This window comes from Dioscorea cayenensis, chromosome 3 (assembly GCF_009730915.1).
Source record: "Dioscorea cayenensis subsp. rotundata cultivar TDr96_F1 chromosome 3, TDr96_F1_v2_PseudoChromosome.rev07_lg8_w22 25.fasta, whole genome shotgun sequence".
NCBI classification, from domain to species: domain Eukaryota; kingdom Viridiplantae; phylum Streptophyta; class Magnoliopsida; order Dioscoreales; family Dioscoreaceae; genus Dioscorea; species Dioscorea cayenensis.
The window spans coordinates 16,455,920-16,471,769 of record NC_052473.1 but is presented as its reverse complement, the minus strand read 5'-3'; the positions used below and the strand labels follow the sequence as shown (position 1 = coordinate 16,471,769).

Here is a 15,850-nt window from a genome sequence, read left to right as displayed (position 1 = left end):
TCCCTGCAGCTCTCCATTAGTGCCGCCCCAGTTGCTATATGTCAATCAACAAAAGGAATATTTCAACCAAAGTAGTTGGCCGCAGCTGAGGTAGGCTCACATCCCTGCCTTAAATTAGAATGCGGGCTCCGCTCTATTTCTCTCTCTAAAAAAAAAACACGAAAAGGAAAAAAAGTAAAAAAAAAGGTAAAAAACAAACACTATAGTCAAATGGACCCTAAATTTGTGCTTATATTAATTTTAATCAGCAGATTTGCGGTGAAAATATAGCATCTTTACCTTTTGTCATTTACTTCTATTATTGTAAGCTACAAGAGGTTGATCAATTGCAAATCGATTGGTCAAACTAACTAATTTTATTCTTGAGAAATTAAGCGAGAGTGGATTACCATATAGGCATTAATTAAACCACCATACTTGTTGGGAGGAACTCAATGATCCCATCGAGAAGGAAGACTTAATACAAAATATGGTCAAGAAACCTTATTACTAAGGATGAAAAGACTTAATTAAGCCACCATACTTGTTGGGAGGAACTCATTGAAAACCATCATCTGGTTCACACTGATGAGAATAGAATGCCACTTACCATCATCTGCTTCACCATCTTCAAAACCATCAATAATTTGCTTCATCATCAATCCTCATCAATCATCATCATCATACATCAATCATCAGCATCAGCATCATTACCTGCATTCTTGGCAAAATTCCTGTAGGAACATTCTCCCTTTCTGCTTTCTTCCCCATGCTCCTCCGAGCGTTAAGATCCACGCACGTCGGAAGAGAATGGGGACGAAAGGAGAAAGGAAAATGTTTTACTTTTGCATAGTTGCATAATTGAACTAAGAAGATGATGATTATTATTATATAATATTATAGAATGCAAATATTTATCCCATCAAAATCTTAAAATATCATAAACAAATAAGGATACTTTTAACCATATCAATTTAAATTAGTTATAAAAAATCTTTGATCTTGGCAAATCTTTATTATAAAGTTTAGTTGACATGACATGTAAAGTTAATGTTTACAATTTCACGAAAATTAATTGGGCATTGTAATTGTTTCTCAACTACCTATGTGAACTTAATTAATCATCCAGTGAGATGATTATCCCATATTTATTGATTTAGTGACAAAATAATTTTATTTATTTCGTCAATTATTCATTCATTTGTTTAATGTTTTACAATTATTCGTACTATTATTCTCCTGCATTTAAAAGCCATCATTCCTTCTTTTATTATTTATTTAGTTATTCATATATTTATTTTTATTTGATTGAAATTTCATTATTTACACATTTATTACTTATATGCCAATATTGTTGTTTGGAAAATATTAGCTAATTATCGCTTCATCTGTTTATTTAAAAATAATAATTTATTTATTTCCTTAAAAATAGAATATCAATTTCTATATTTGGCTTGTTGAATATTTGAGGAAGTTGTGAATATTTATGAATCTCGATTCTAATAATTTTTTTATAATTATTTTATCTCCAAATGAGTTATGCTCGATTATCTTTGTGTGGTTAAATACTGACCTTGTCAACAAAATTTTTTTTGGAAAAATGAGAATGCACTGGTCTATCGATAAAATAATAATAGCCTTTGATATTAAGTCTCTGGTCACCCATAAATGATCTCTGTTATTCTGGTTCAGATCAACGAAAGTAAGCAAATGACCTCTAACATATATACTGTCAATTGAAAAATTGCTACATTTTTGTTTTTCATTTCAAGTTCAGATATTCTCCGAATGTAATATTTCTAGGTTAATGATTACACTTGACTTGATTATGCTACATGCATACTTTCTTTTAAAAATATTGGCAAACTCTTGTTTTGGTCTTTATTACTTTGTGTATTTTAGATTCAAGTTTTTGTTTTTAAATTTTGAATTACTTACATGCTCGTGAAGTTATTTTAAATTTTTTTCAGATTAGGAGTAGTAAACCTAGGGACTTCTTAGCAAACTAACAGTAGTTGTATTATTTTCTTTCAAATCGTATCTTGAGTTGTTGCTTTTGTTATTGGGACGCCATATACTGTATTTTGCACCTTTGTTGTATCTTTATATTGTACTTGTATTTCAGGTATTGTTGTTAAATTGGTACATTTCTAGTTTGAGACTAATTCTAAGGCCGTACAAGCTTACAGAGTTCACTCCATGTGGGATTGGGCCCGTTTGTCTGCGTGCTGGGTTTAGGGTATGATAATGCAACTCTCCATCAATACCACACTTGGAGTTGTATGTTAAACAATCAATAAAGGAAATATTTCAACCAAGTTAAAAAAATAAAAAAAATCTTGACCACTTTTAGTTATAATTAACTAATGTTTATCAACCTAATCAACTATAAGTCACTTCCTGAAAGAAATACATCTTTTTTACAACACCAAAAAAATTATTTAAATTTCCTTATATGACATAACATCAAAGGGTAATACATGAGAAGTCTAATGTTCTTGTGGCTACATAACATAGTTATGGGTTGTACAGATACAACACTAACTATAGTCAAATGAGGCAACAACCTTAGGGTTAACTGAGTTTAAATACATAGGGTGAGGGTTTAATGACATTTGGGTCAATAGGGTTTAAATCAACAGGGTAAAGGTATGTGTTTGAGTGCTATGAGACCAAATTGTAGGTGGTCTCAATGCCCATATGTGTTAGCCCCACAAACTGTAATTGAGGCATGCACACACTCCTACTTTAAATTCGTGGGCCGATTAGAAGCTGCTCTCCTCTCGGCATAATAATAATTGTTAGTTCCGGCGATGTGGTTTGTGGTTTAGTGAACACTCACAACACTCAAAGAAAAACTCACACAAACCAAACAAGAAGGAGACACACAAGTTTGGTAACCCAGTTCGGCTTCCTCTCGCCTACGTCTGGGGGCCAAGCCGAGAAAAAAACAATCCACTAAAAAGAGGTGAAAATACATGAGTACAAAAACACTTGTCACTCACTCACTCAACAATAATGAACACTACCCTCTCTAGATTGTCCCGGTGCTCACACTCTCCTCCAAGAGTTCCCCCAAGAGTCACACCTACAATCTACGAGCAAGGTAGCTTATATAGACGCCTCAACGTCCCAAATATAGCACATACCTCTTTTTAGAATCTCCATGCTACTAATTTAAAAACACGCTAAAAGTAGTTTGCTGTAACCTCCCGTTGTAACATAAGTTGCAACATGGCCCCTGATCACGACTTGAGCGAGTTACGGTTACGTTGCGGGACGACCCTCAAGACCCATCAACCTCCCGGTCATGCTTAGTCCGAGTCGATGCAGCCAAATCTCCCGATCCCGACTGCCGGCAACTAGCCTACCTCCTCAGCTCCTCATCACGCAGTCCCCCCGCAAGGGGCGCACGTCCTTGTGCGTCTTCCATGAAACTTGCCAAACTTCTCCTAAATTTGGTCTTCAAAGATTCTCCAAACTTAATCTTCAATTCACCCAAGTTTGGTCCTCAAATCTTGCCGTTAATAGACTTCAATGATTCTCATCAAGGATTCTTCAAATCATATCTCCTTCATTCACACCATGAATAGATCTTTCTTTAATTAAGCTCCACCATATTTAATCTTCAATCACCTAAATATGGTCTTGATATGATCTTGTCTTCAAGTTGTAAGGCATTGCCAAAAATAACTCCACCAAGATCTTTAAGATAGCTTCACCATGATCTTCAAGATATTTGGCTCCATGTTAGAGACTTACTAAAAATAGCTCCATCAAGATCTTCAAGATGTTTGCCTTGCACTCCAAGTCTCCTTGCCATGTCACCATGCTTGCCACATCATCAATTATGCTTTGTCACCTTGATTGCCACGTCACTTGGTCTAGGTGTCAAATCATGCCAATAACTAGTGCGGTTGCACTAACAATCTCCCCCTTTGGCATAATTTGACACAACCGCTCGCACTGCAGATCGACTCTGTTACAACTCCCTCATATAACCTCGATCGGGACACGGACTTTTACTAATAAAAAAATCATCTAGTTGCTTACAAAAAAATATAGATTACACAGCAACTAGTGATGTACAAATTAAGCACAAAAATACACCCAGATCGGTTTGGAACTCGTGCATTAGGCAATTTCTCCCCTTTGTGTCCGAATAGATGCCAAAAGTCTTCACCTGGTTGTTGTAAGTCTTGTTACAACTTCTTCTACAACTCCTCCTATCTTCGAAATCTCGTTCATCGACTCCCCGTCGTCGAATTCCTTCTTTTCTCCGCAAATGACATTAATAAACTAGTAGCGGATGCGGTCGTTTCTGAGTCCCCAATAGGTATTAAATTTGGCAAAGGCCAATTTCACCCTCAACTTTTTCGAATCTTGTAGCATCAAGGGGTTTGGTAAAGATGTCCGCCAATTGCTTTTCTGTTGCAACATAATCAATAACAACTGTCTTGTTTTCTACCAAATCTCGGATAAAGTGGTGTCGAAGATCAATATGTTTGGTACGGGAATGTTGAACTGGATTCTTGGATATATCAATTGCACTTTTGTTGTCACAAAATATAGTCAATAACCCTTGTTGTAAGCCATAGTCTTCAAGCATTTGCTTCATCCACAACAATTGAGTACAACAACTTCCTGCTGCAATGTATTCAACCTGCGGTGGAGAGTGAAATGGAACTTTGCTTCTTACTATACCATGTAACCAAGTTGTTACCAAGATAGAAACATCCTCCTGAAGTGCTTTTTCTATCATCAATGTTTCCTGCCCAATCTGCATCACTATACCCTGCAAGAGTCTTGCACAACTTTGTGAGAAGCACGACTTTGTTTTCCCAGTTGACAAGGTCCGCATACACCATCTTTCCTTTTTGTAAGCTTGGGCACTCCCTTAACGACTTTCATTTCAGTAATCTTCACTGGGTTCCCCGTAATTCAGATGTCCAAGCTTCGATGCCAAATTTTGATGATGTTGCAAGATGTGTTATAACAGACTTCCAGTTTCTCTAGCAAATAGCAATTGTCTGAAGATCTTGAACCAGTTAGAACACAATGACCAGCTTCATCATAGACAACACACCTGTCATGAGTGAATTTTACCAACAGATTTCGATCACATAGTTGACTTATACTTAGAAGATTTGCTTTCAGCCCTTCTACATGCAGAATATTTTTCAATTTTGGATACCCAGGAATCATCAATGTTCCTTTTCCAACTACTTGACCTTTCTGACCATCTCCAAAAGTCACATGCCCAGTTGGACATTCTTTGTAATTCATCAAAAAACCTTTGTTGCCTGTCATATGTCGTGAACAACCACTGTCAAAATACCAGTTGTCTTCCGAGGATCTTTTTGATGAAGAGTACCCCACTAAATCTCCTTTTCTGACCCATACATTCTTGCTTTCTTTCTTCTTTTCTCTAGTATAGGGAGTCCGCCTCATATTTTTTTGTTTTTCTTTTTATGTCTTTCTTCATCTTCCAACATCTTGGACGGATGTGCCCCTTTGACACTACAATAGTGACATATCGGAATCCACTTCTTTGCTTTTTTCCAAGTACTCTATGATTCCTCATATCTTCCTTCGCTTGATGACACTTTGGTCTTATATGTCCTCTTCTTCCACAATGAAAGCATGTAGGAACTTGTCTTCTATATTGTCTCTTCTCCATGTTATACTTCACTTGGTTGTATTCATGAGCATTAGATAGAACACAATCGACTTCAACTTTGCATATCTTGTCTCTCGATGTCTCTTCTATATGTTGTGAACTTGTTTGAAAAGGTAACTCATCAATCTTGGCTTTTTCCTTTCTTCATATAGTTTATGGTCTTTTTCGAAAGATTGTTCAACTTTTTCTTGACATTCTTTTAACTCTTTTTCAAGACTCTTGTTTTGTATGAGCATCTTGTCAAGTTTTTTTCGAAAGACAAGTTGGTACCCATGAAGAAGATTGTTTTTCGATCACTTCTTCACAAACAGACTTTCTTCGTGTGTTGCAACCGATGTTGTAACAGGACTTTACAAAAAGCACCGAAATTTCAAATCTACGTCGGGTTGGTATAGAAGTGTGAGTATTGACTGCATCTTCCGCTTTGTCTTCTTCCTGAATTTTTCTGAAGTATCTGCACAGTTTCTTGGCCAAAAGGGCAATTTCTCCTTCTTCTTCTATGTCTTGACCCCTCATTTGCATCTCTTTTGGGCTTGTTGCTCAATTTTTAGAGCTATATCTTCTTCTCTTCTACTCGGATTCAGATTCATCTCATATGCTTTGTAGAGATCCCATCAACTCATCAAGTCTCATAGTTGTGATATCTTTTGCTTCTTCTATCACAGCTGAACTTTAGCATCAAAATCTTCTTGGGAGAGATCTAAGTGTCTTCCGTGACTAGCTTCTTATCCTGAATACTCCTTGCCGAAATGGTAGGCCCTGATTTGCTATGTCCCATCAATTTTTGCATTGAACATGGCTATTGTCTCTTCTTCTCTCATCCCCGAGATTCTCGAACATAGTTGTTAGCATTTGGAGTTTAGATTCTCTTACCAAGTTGGTCCCTTCATGAATGGCTTGAAGAATCTCCCAAGCTTTCTTGGCACTCTCGCATGTTGCAGATATACTTGAACCGGTTCTCATCAACACCTCCAAAAAAATTGCATTTAGAGCTTTTTCCATTAGCATTAGCTTTTGCGCATGTCTTCGACACTCCAACGACTTTTCTTCTTCATGATCATGTTCTCGTCTTCATCAACTAGAGTAGGAAGAGACCATCCTTCTTCTCTAGAATCCATGCACTCTCATCAATAGACTTGATAAACGCCTTCATGCGAGCCTTCCAATATGGATAGTTGGATCCATTAAGCAACGGTGGTCGTGCGACGGAAGCTCCCTTTATTTCCGGCCATCAATGGAACTTGTTAGGGACCTCGCCGACTTTGAAACCAAAGGAAAAAGCGACGACCAACGCCTCGATACCACTTGTTAGTTCGGCGATGTGGTTTTGTGGTTTAGTGAACACTCACAACACTCAAAAGAAAAACTCACACAAACCAAACAAGAAGGAGACACACAAGTTTGGTAACCCTGGGGCTCGGCTTCCTCTCGCCTACGTCCGGGGCCAAGCCCGGAGAAAAACAATCCACTAAAAGAGGTGAAAAATACATGAGTACAAAAACACTCGTCACCACTCACTCAACAATAATGAACACTACCCTCTAGATTGTGCGGGTGCTCACACACTCTCCTCCAAGAGTTCCCCAAGAGTCACACCTACAATCTACGAGCAAGGTAGCTTATATAGACGCCTCAACGTCCCAAATATAGCACATACCTCTTTTAGAATCTCCTGACTACTAATTTAAAAACACTGCAAAATTAGTCATTGCGACTCCTGTTGTAACATAAGTTGCAACATGGCCCTCGATCAGCGACTTGACTCGAGTTCTGTTACGTTCAGGACGACCTCAAAGACCCATCAACCTCCCGGTCATGCTTAGTCCCGAGTCGATGCGCCAAATCTCCCGATCCCGACTGCCGCAACTAGCCTACCTCCTCGCCTCCTCATCACGCGAGTCCCCCTGCAGGCGCACGTCCCCTGTGCGTCTTCCATGAAACTTGCCAAACTTCTCCTAAATTTGGTCTTCAGAAAGATTCTCCAAACTTGATCTTCGATTCACCCAAGTTTGGTCCTCAAATCTTGCGGTTAATAGACTTCAATGATTCTCATCAAGGATTCTTCAAATCATATCTCCTTCATTCACACCATGAATAGATCTTTCTTTAATTAAGCTCCACCATATTTAATCTTCAATCACCTAAATATGAGTCTTGATATGATCTTGTCTTCGAGTTATAAGGCATTGCTAAAAATAACTCCACCAAGATCTTTAAGATAGCTGCACCATGATCTTCAAGATATTTTGCTCCATGTTGAGACTTACTAAAAAAATAGCTCCATCAAGATCTTCAAGATGTTTGCCTTGCACTCCAAGTCTCCCTTGCCATGTCACCATGCTTGCCACATCATCAATTATGCTTTGTCACCTTGGTTGCCACGTCACTTGGTCTAGGTGTCAAATCATGCCAATAACTAGTGCGGTTGCACTAACAATAATAATAATAATAAATTAATTAAGTAATAAATAAACTACTGTAGCAAATTGACCTCACTTGAAATTAGGAATAAAAACTGGGAAAATATTTTAAATTTGTGCTTATATTAATTTTAATTGGTAGATTTCCTGAGAAATTATGCGAGGGTGGATTACCGCATTTAATCACCATGCTTGCTTGGGGAACACATTAATCTCATCAAAATAAAATTATTAAAACAACTTTTCCCCTTATTAATCTCTATAAATCACATTTGAAAATATTTCCAAAAATAAGATTAAAAAACAATTAAAAACATAAAGCATCTTATTTATTTATTTATTTATTAAAAAACCGAATTTGATTTTTACATTATCATCACCATCACCGTCATCATAACCGCAACAAAGCGTCCAAAAAAACCATTATAAGTGTGCATCAAACCCCATATATAATCTGTTGAACAAATTAAACTCTCAACATCTACACAACCCATTAACCAATCTAATATAATCATTAAGGATTATCAAGAGTGGGATTTTTCAATTATTATTTACATTATCTTATTTGACTTTATTTCTTGTTCTATTAGAACATAATTCTAAGTTCATGCTAGTAAAAAAACATAAAAAAAAAACTACGGGGAAATGTTTTTATAGATGGAGAATATGAGGCCAACAAAAAATATATAAATAATTGGATGAGTTGATGTATTTTATTTATTTACAAAAGATAGAACTATATATATACCAATAAATCAAAATATAAAGATACATCTCACTAAATTCGAATTTGAGTTGGAATTTCTAAAAATAAAATCATACAAAAACAACATCTACAAATCCTCACAAATTTCACCTAAAATATCTCAAAGGATAACATGGAAAAATTAAAATTTATTAATGAATTTAACATGTTAATGTGTCAATATTGCGTTAATAGAATAGGTTAGTTTTTATTTTCCAAATATTTTTACATTCTTATATTAAAATTCAAAGTGCCTGCTAAGTTTGGTGTTTGATCATCAAATATCCATTCATACGAATTATATTTTTAATAAATAAAATAAAATTTTAAATAATAAAGTTTTACAATAAAATCCAACACTCCAACTACATAAAACATATTAACATTTAGAAAATAAAAATATTAGTAGTAATCTCTAAATTTTATTAGGGGGCAGGCTCCACTCATCTCGCCAAAGAAAAAAATAAGAAATAAACAAAACAAAACATAACCAATCATATACAGTAAAATAGAAGTTGTTTGACATTATTAAGAAAGCCTGATAAAATGTTATGAATCAAACCTGCAGAAATTTTCAATACACACACCAACCCCAACAAGAGCTCACAGCTCAACTTTTCATTCAATTGAGTCTCCTAATCACACAGAGTTCACCAACATTAACAGAGCTGACAATAGATAAGAGAAATTCCCTCAGGAATTACCTCATAGAGGAGCAGATCAGAGAAATTCTAGCAGAAATTTACTCATTTACAAGCAGGTTACACAATCATACAGTCTTCCCAAAATACCACAACAACCAAAAGTATTACTGAGTAACAAGTAATTCTACTTATTAATTACCAGCAACTAAAAGGAACTTCACCAAAGAGACGTCCTGCAGCCTTCCTGGTCCTCAAATTCCCTCCATCTCAGGTAGGGCCTCAAGCTTGTCTTCAATCTTCGATGCCCTCCCCTTTACTTTCCCTTCCTTTTATTTCAACTTTTTCCCAGTCAGTACATATCCCTCCAGACGTGAATTTACTCTTTTCTCCCTGGAGGGTCTTCCCACCATTTTACTAGCCTGTGAGTCTATAACGCTTTGCTCCATTGACCTGTCCACGTGTTCGACCACCACTTGCCTCTCTTGACTCACAATCATCCCATCCATTGGACCTTCCACTTGTGATTTAAGTTGGATTAAATGTGGAAACATTACATTACCTCCCTCATCAATTGAGACCTTGTCCGCAAGGTCTAATTTAGGATATTGGTGTTGCAGTAGCGATAAGTCTTCCCAAGAATTCTCCGATGCAGGAAGTCCATTCCATTGAACCAGCACTTGTCGCGTCGGCTTTTGATTTTGCAAAATTGTGCGACATTGTAACAAAAGTTTGGGCTGAATTAAAGGCCCCCCGGAGGCAGTAATTACCGGCAAAGGAATACAATCTGTCATGGGATTACCAACAAATTTTTTTAAAACTGAGATGTGAAAAACAGGATGAATTCGTGCTCCTTCGGGTAAAGCTAACTTGTAAGCAACTTGGCCGAGTTTCTGCTGAATTTGGAAAGGTCCAAAGTATTTCATACTAAGCTTGTGGTTTTTTCGCAAGAAGACTGAATGTTGTCGGTAAGGTTGTAACTTCACTAACACCCACTCCCCCACGTCAAATGCCACATCCTTGCGTTTCTTATCAGCAAATTTCTTCATTCGTTCCTGTGCCTTGGTCAAATTGCTCTTCAATTTCTGCAGAATTGTATCTCTGGAGGACAACCATTCTGATACCGGCAACGGGTCTGAGTTACTGTGAACATAAGAGATTAATTGAGGAGGCTCCCGACCATATACCACCTGAAAAGGCATCATGCCAATACTAGTATGAAATGCCGTATTGTAGGAGTACTCTGCCCATGGTAAAAGATCCACCCATGATTTAGGATTATCAGAAACAAAACACCGAAGGTAGTGTTCAATGCATTTATTGAGAGCCTCTGTTTGCCCGTCGGTTTCAGGGTGATAAGCCGATGACATAGCCAGAGAAGTACCCATTTTTCCAAATAGATGTTGCCAGAATTTGCTAGTGAAAGTCTTATCTCTGTCTGAAATAATTGACCTTGGTATGCCATGTAACCGGACTATGTGAGTAATAAATGTGTCAGCCACTGTTTTGCTATTAAAATCAGCCCGTAGAGCCATGAAGTGCCCATATTTGGATAACCTGTCTATAACCACAAAAAATACAGAATTTCCGTGTGCTACAGGCAGTCCCACAATAAAGTCCATTGAGATGTCTTGCCAAATTTGTTGAGGGATTGGTAAGGGTTGTAGCAAACCCTTTGGGTGTGCATTCAGACTCTTTGCTCGTTGACATATTGCACAAGCTTGAATAAACTTCTTAACATCTGTGCGCATAACTGGCCAAAAGAATTGCAATGCCAACCTTGCATATGTTCTCAATTGCCCGGAGTGGCCCCCAATTTTGGAGGAGTGAAATTCAGTTAATAGTATCTGCTTAAGTTCGGTATCCTGAGGAATTGCAATTTTGCCATGCCACCATAACAATTCTTGCTTCCAAGTATACTCCATGTAAGCAGTAGAAGAAGTTTGCAGTTGATTAATTATGTCCTGGAAGAGGGAATCTGATCGTTGCGCTTGCTGAATTTGAGAGAGTAATTGACAGGCAGGATAAGAAGTGAGATTAAAGCAATGGGACAATGCATCAGCTGCTTTGTTCTCAACACCAGGCTTGTACTCAATTGTAAAATTGAATCCCAACAACTTCGGGAGCCATTTTTGTTGTTCCGGGGTCTGAATTGTTTGATTGTACAGATGTCGCAAGGCTTGCTGATCAGCCTTAATTGTGAATTGTTGGCCGATAAGGTAATGTCGAAACTTAGCCACTGCTTCAGTGATTGCAAAAAGCTCCCGTACATATGCTGATTGTTTTTGCATGGATGGGGTCATTTTTTTTGAAAAGAAAGCAATGGGATGTTTGTTTTGACTCAGTACAGCCCCAACTCCTACACCCAAAGCATCTGTTTCAAGGGTGAATGGCTCTGAGAAATTTGGTAAGGACAAAACAGGTGCCAACGTGATAGCTAATTGTAAAGCCTTGAAAGCCTTGCCAGCTTCAGAATTCCAGTGGAAGTTGTCTTTTTTGAGAAGCTCCGTCAACGGCCTTGCCAATTGAGCATAATGTTGTATGAACCGACGATAATACCCTGTTAATCCCAAATAGCCTCGCAATTGCTTCAAATTAGTTGGTATTGGCCACTGCACGATAGCCTGGATTTTAGCTCCATCCATTTCAACCCCCTGAGCAGACACCACATGGCCTAAATATTCCACCCTCTGTATGCCAAATTGGCATTTGGAAAATTTAGCATATAACTGATGTGCCAACAGAGTATCTAAAACTTGTTCCAAATGGAACAGATGAGAATCCCAATCCTTACTGTACACCAAGATGTCATCAAAGAACACCAAAACAAATTTTCGTAATGCAAAATGGAAGACTTGATTCATAAGAGCTTGAAATGTGGCGGGGGCATTGGATAGCCCGAAGGACATGACTAACCACTGAAAATGGCCATGGTGAGTGCGAAAGACGGTTTTATACCGATCCCCTTGATATAACAAAATTTGATGATACCCGGATCGAAGATCCAATTTAGAAAAATATGTAGCGCCCCATAATTCGTCCAGCAGTTCATCGACTGTTGGGATTGGAAAAGAGTCCTTAATGGTGATGGCATTAAGGGCTCGATAATCTGTACAAAATCGCCATGACCCACCTTTTTTCTTGACCAATAACACAGGTGAGGAAAATGGGCTCGTACTTGTTTCAATTAAACCTTCAGACAACATCTGTGCTACCATTTGTTCAATCTCAGTCTTGTGACAATGGGCATATCGGTAAGGCCGAACCTTTACTGGATTGGAATATGGCAGGAGCTGAATCCGATGATCACAACTTCTTGAAGGTGGCAATCCACGAGGAATTTGAAAAACTGTAGAATATTTCTTCAGAAGTTGCTGCAGACTCAAAGGTGTCTCCGGAGACAAAAAAAACTCATCGGGGTTCATAGGTGCCTCTGGTGGAGTTAATTGTTGTTGATCCTGCAATATGCAGTCCTTGGACACAGTAAGTGTATAACATGATGCAATGGCATGTGTTGAACACAGTCTGTAGACTTGAGGAACTGAAGTCATTTGAGGTTTTCTCAGACTATCACCTGTTAAGATAATAAGTTCCTTATTGTAAAAAAATTCCAAGGTCCGGGTGCTATAATCTGTAATATGCGGCCCCAGGGTTGCCAACCAGTTAGCGCCCAAGATAATATCGGCACCCACAATCGGTAAAAGATACACCGAAAATATAAACTGGTGGTTCTGAATGTGTACTGATAAGTCCCGAACCAACCCTTCCACCATTAAAGCATTGCCATCACCTACCAAGACTTTAAATTGCTTTGTTGGAAGAACCGGAAAATGTAAGAATTTTGCCATTTCGGGTCGAATGAAGTTGTCATCACTACCTCCATCCAACAAAATTTGTACAGAATGCCCTCCAACCAGGCCAGAAAACCGCAATGTACCGGATACCCAACTGGTATCCATAGCATTAAGAGATAAACTTTGTGAGTCCTCAACTACCTGCTGTGCGGTGACCTGAGAAAATTCCTCTGAATCCTCTGGAATATCTGAAATCTCTTCATCCCAATGGAGTAATAGCAACCGTCGATTGGCACACTTATGCATTGGAGAAAACTTTTCATCACAATTGTAACACAAGCCCTGAGCCCTTCTTTGTTGCATTTCCTTGAAAGACATTTTTCTAAAATGAGAAGGGGGTGGTGTGTTAGCAGATACTATTGGAAGTTTAGCTGTAACTCCCGCGGGACTAGGTAAGGCCATGGGAGGAGGTCCAATTGGTGGTAATAAAGCTGGTTTGGCTATACTTAACTGATGAGAAAATCCCATGACTGGCTTCCTGGGTACACTGGATACTTCAGTAATAATTGGAGCTTTAGTTCTGTGGAAACGATCTGCAAACGTAGGCTTTTCCTCATATAAACGAGCCAATTGGACTGCCTTGTTAATAGAATCAGGATTCCAAGGAAGAATATCACGTTGTAATTCTGGTTTTAATCCACTGATAAAACAATCCAACAAAGCCTCAGATGATAAACCATCGACTCTATTAGCCAACTCTGTGAAGCTATTATAATACTCCACCACGGAGCCGTCTTGAAATAATTTAAACAGTGAAGAACCAGGATTAGCAAAGACTGAAGGACCATAAGTCTGTTCAATGGCTTTGGCCAGGCTCTTCCATGATACAATACTGCCGGATTTCTGAAGCATCTGGAACCAGGGAACCACTGGTCCATCGAAATGGACTGAGGCTATCTTAAGGCGGTAGACGTCAGAAGTCTCATAGAAATCAAAGAACTGCTCGGCATGAAAAAGCCATTGTAATGCATTGGAACCATCGAAACGAGGCAACTCCATTCTAATAGATCGCAATTGAGAATGCATAAGAGATCTAGAATCAGAAGTAGATGGTTCTGGCAGTATAGATGGTGAAGTGGATCTTTGAGGCAAAGTGACTTGCTGCAGGAGAGACCTGGAATCGGACGGAGAAGGTTCCTGCAACAAAGAAGGTGATGCAGAGATTTGATTCAAACTAACCTGTTGCTGTAAAGATTCCATACATTTAACCAGGGAAGTGACAGATTGTTCAATCATAGAAAGCCGATCTTTCTTCAGTTTATCTTTCTCCTCCTTATCACCCAACACTGCTAAAACTGTCTCCATCTTTGTAGAAAGGTCCTTCCATCTTGTATTCTCCGCCATCAGAGAAAAGATCAACGAAAGCACCAAAAATTGTTATGAATCAAGCCTGCGGAAATTTTCAATACACACACCAACCCCAACAAGAGCTCACAGCTCAACTTTTCATTCAATTGAGTCTCCTAATCACACAGAGTTCACCAACATTAACAGAGCTGACAATAGATAAGAGAAATTCCATCAGGAATTACCTCATAGAGGAGCAGATCAGAGAAATTCCAGCAGGAATTTACTCATTTACAAGCAGGTCACACAATCATACAGTCTTCCCAAAATACCACAGCAACCAAAAGTATTACTGAGTAAAAAGTAATTCTACTTAGTAATTACCAGCAACTAAAAGGAACTTCACCAGAGAGACGTCCTGCAGCCTTCCTGGTCCTCAAATTCCCTTCCTCTCAGGTAGGGCCTCAAGCTTGTCTTCAATCTTCGATGCCTTCCCCTTTACTTTCCCTTCCTTTTATTTCAACTTTTTCCCAGTCAGTACATATCCCTCTAGACGTGAATTTACTCTTTTCTCCCTGGAGGGTCTTCCCACCATTTCACCAGCCTGTGAGTCTGTAACGCTTTGCTCCATTGACCTGTCCACGTGTTCGACCACCACTTGCCTCTCTTGACTCACAATCATCCCATCCATTGGACCTTCCACTTGTGATTTAAGTTGGATTAAATGTGGAAACATTACATAAAATATCCTACATTTGTCCTTATATTAATTTTGATTAGCATCTTTCCTGCGTAAATATAGCATCTTTCCTTTTTTGTCATGTGCTTCTAATATTGTAAGCTACAAATAGTACAAAATGCATGGATTGGTCAAACCAACTGATTTTATTAATGAAAAATTATGCCAGGGTAGATACCAAATAAGCATTAAGAGGTGCGCATTGATCTTATCCAGAAAGAAGACTTAATACAAAATATATTATGGTCAAGAACCCATATTTCTAAGGATGAAAGTTTGTTCCATCTCTTCCATCCTCTTCATCAACAATCTTCAAATCATCATCTACTTCACACTGATGAGAATGGACGGCCACTTACCGTCTTCTGCTTCACCATCTTCAAAACCCTCATTATCATCATCATCAATTGATCATCAACCATCATCATCATTCATCAACAACATCATCATCATCTTGCCGAAATTATTGCGGATGTGAGAACATTCTTCCCTTCCTCTGTCATCC

The 15,850-nt window shown here is 38.3% G+C and overlaps 1 protein-coding gene across 1 annotated transcript; it reads right to left on the bottom strand.

Moving 5' to 3' along the window:
• Window positions 1–4,318: 4,318 nt before the first annotated feature.
• LOC120250969 lies at window positions 4,319–14,663 on the bottom strand. The gene is made up of 4 exons (XM_039259577.1): window positions 10,028–14,663; window positions 5,174–5,282; window positions 4,981–5,065; window positions 4,319–4,774 (listed from the first exon to the last, which is right to left on the bottom strand). Exons 1-4 carry the CDS (start codon window positions 14,661–14,663, stop codon window positions 4,319–4,321), a joined length of 5,286 nt encoding a protein of 1,761 aa, XP_039115511.1.
• Between the last annotated feature and the right edge of the window lie 1,187 nt (window positions 14,664–15,850).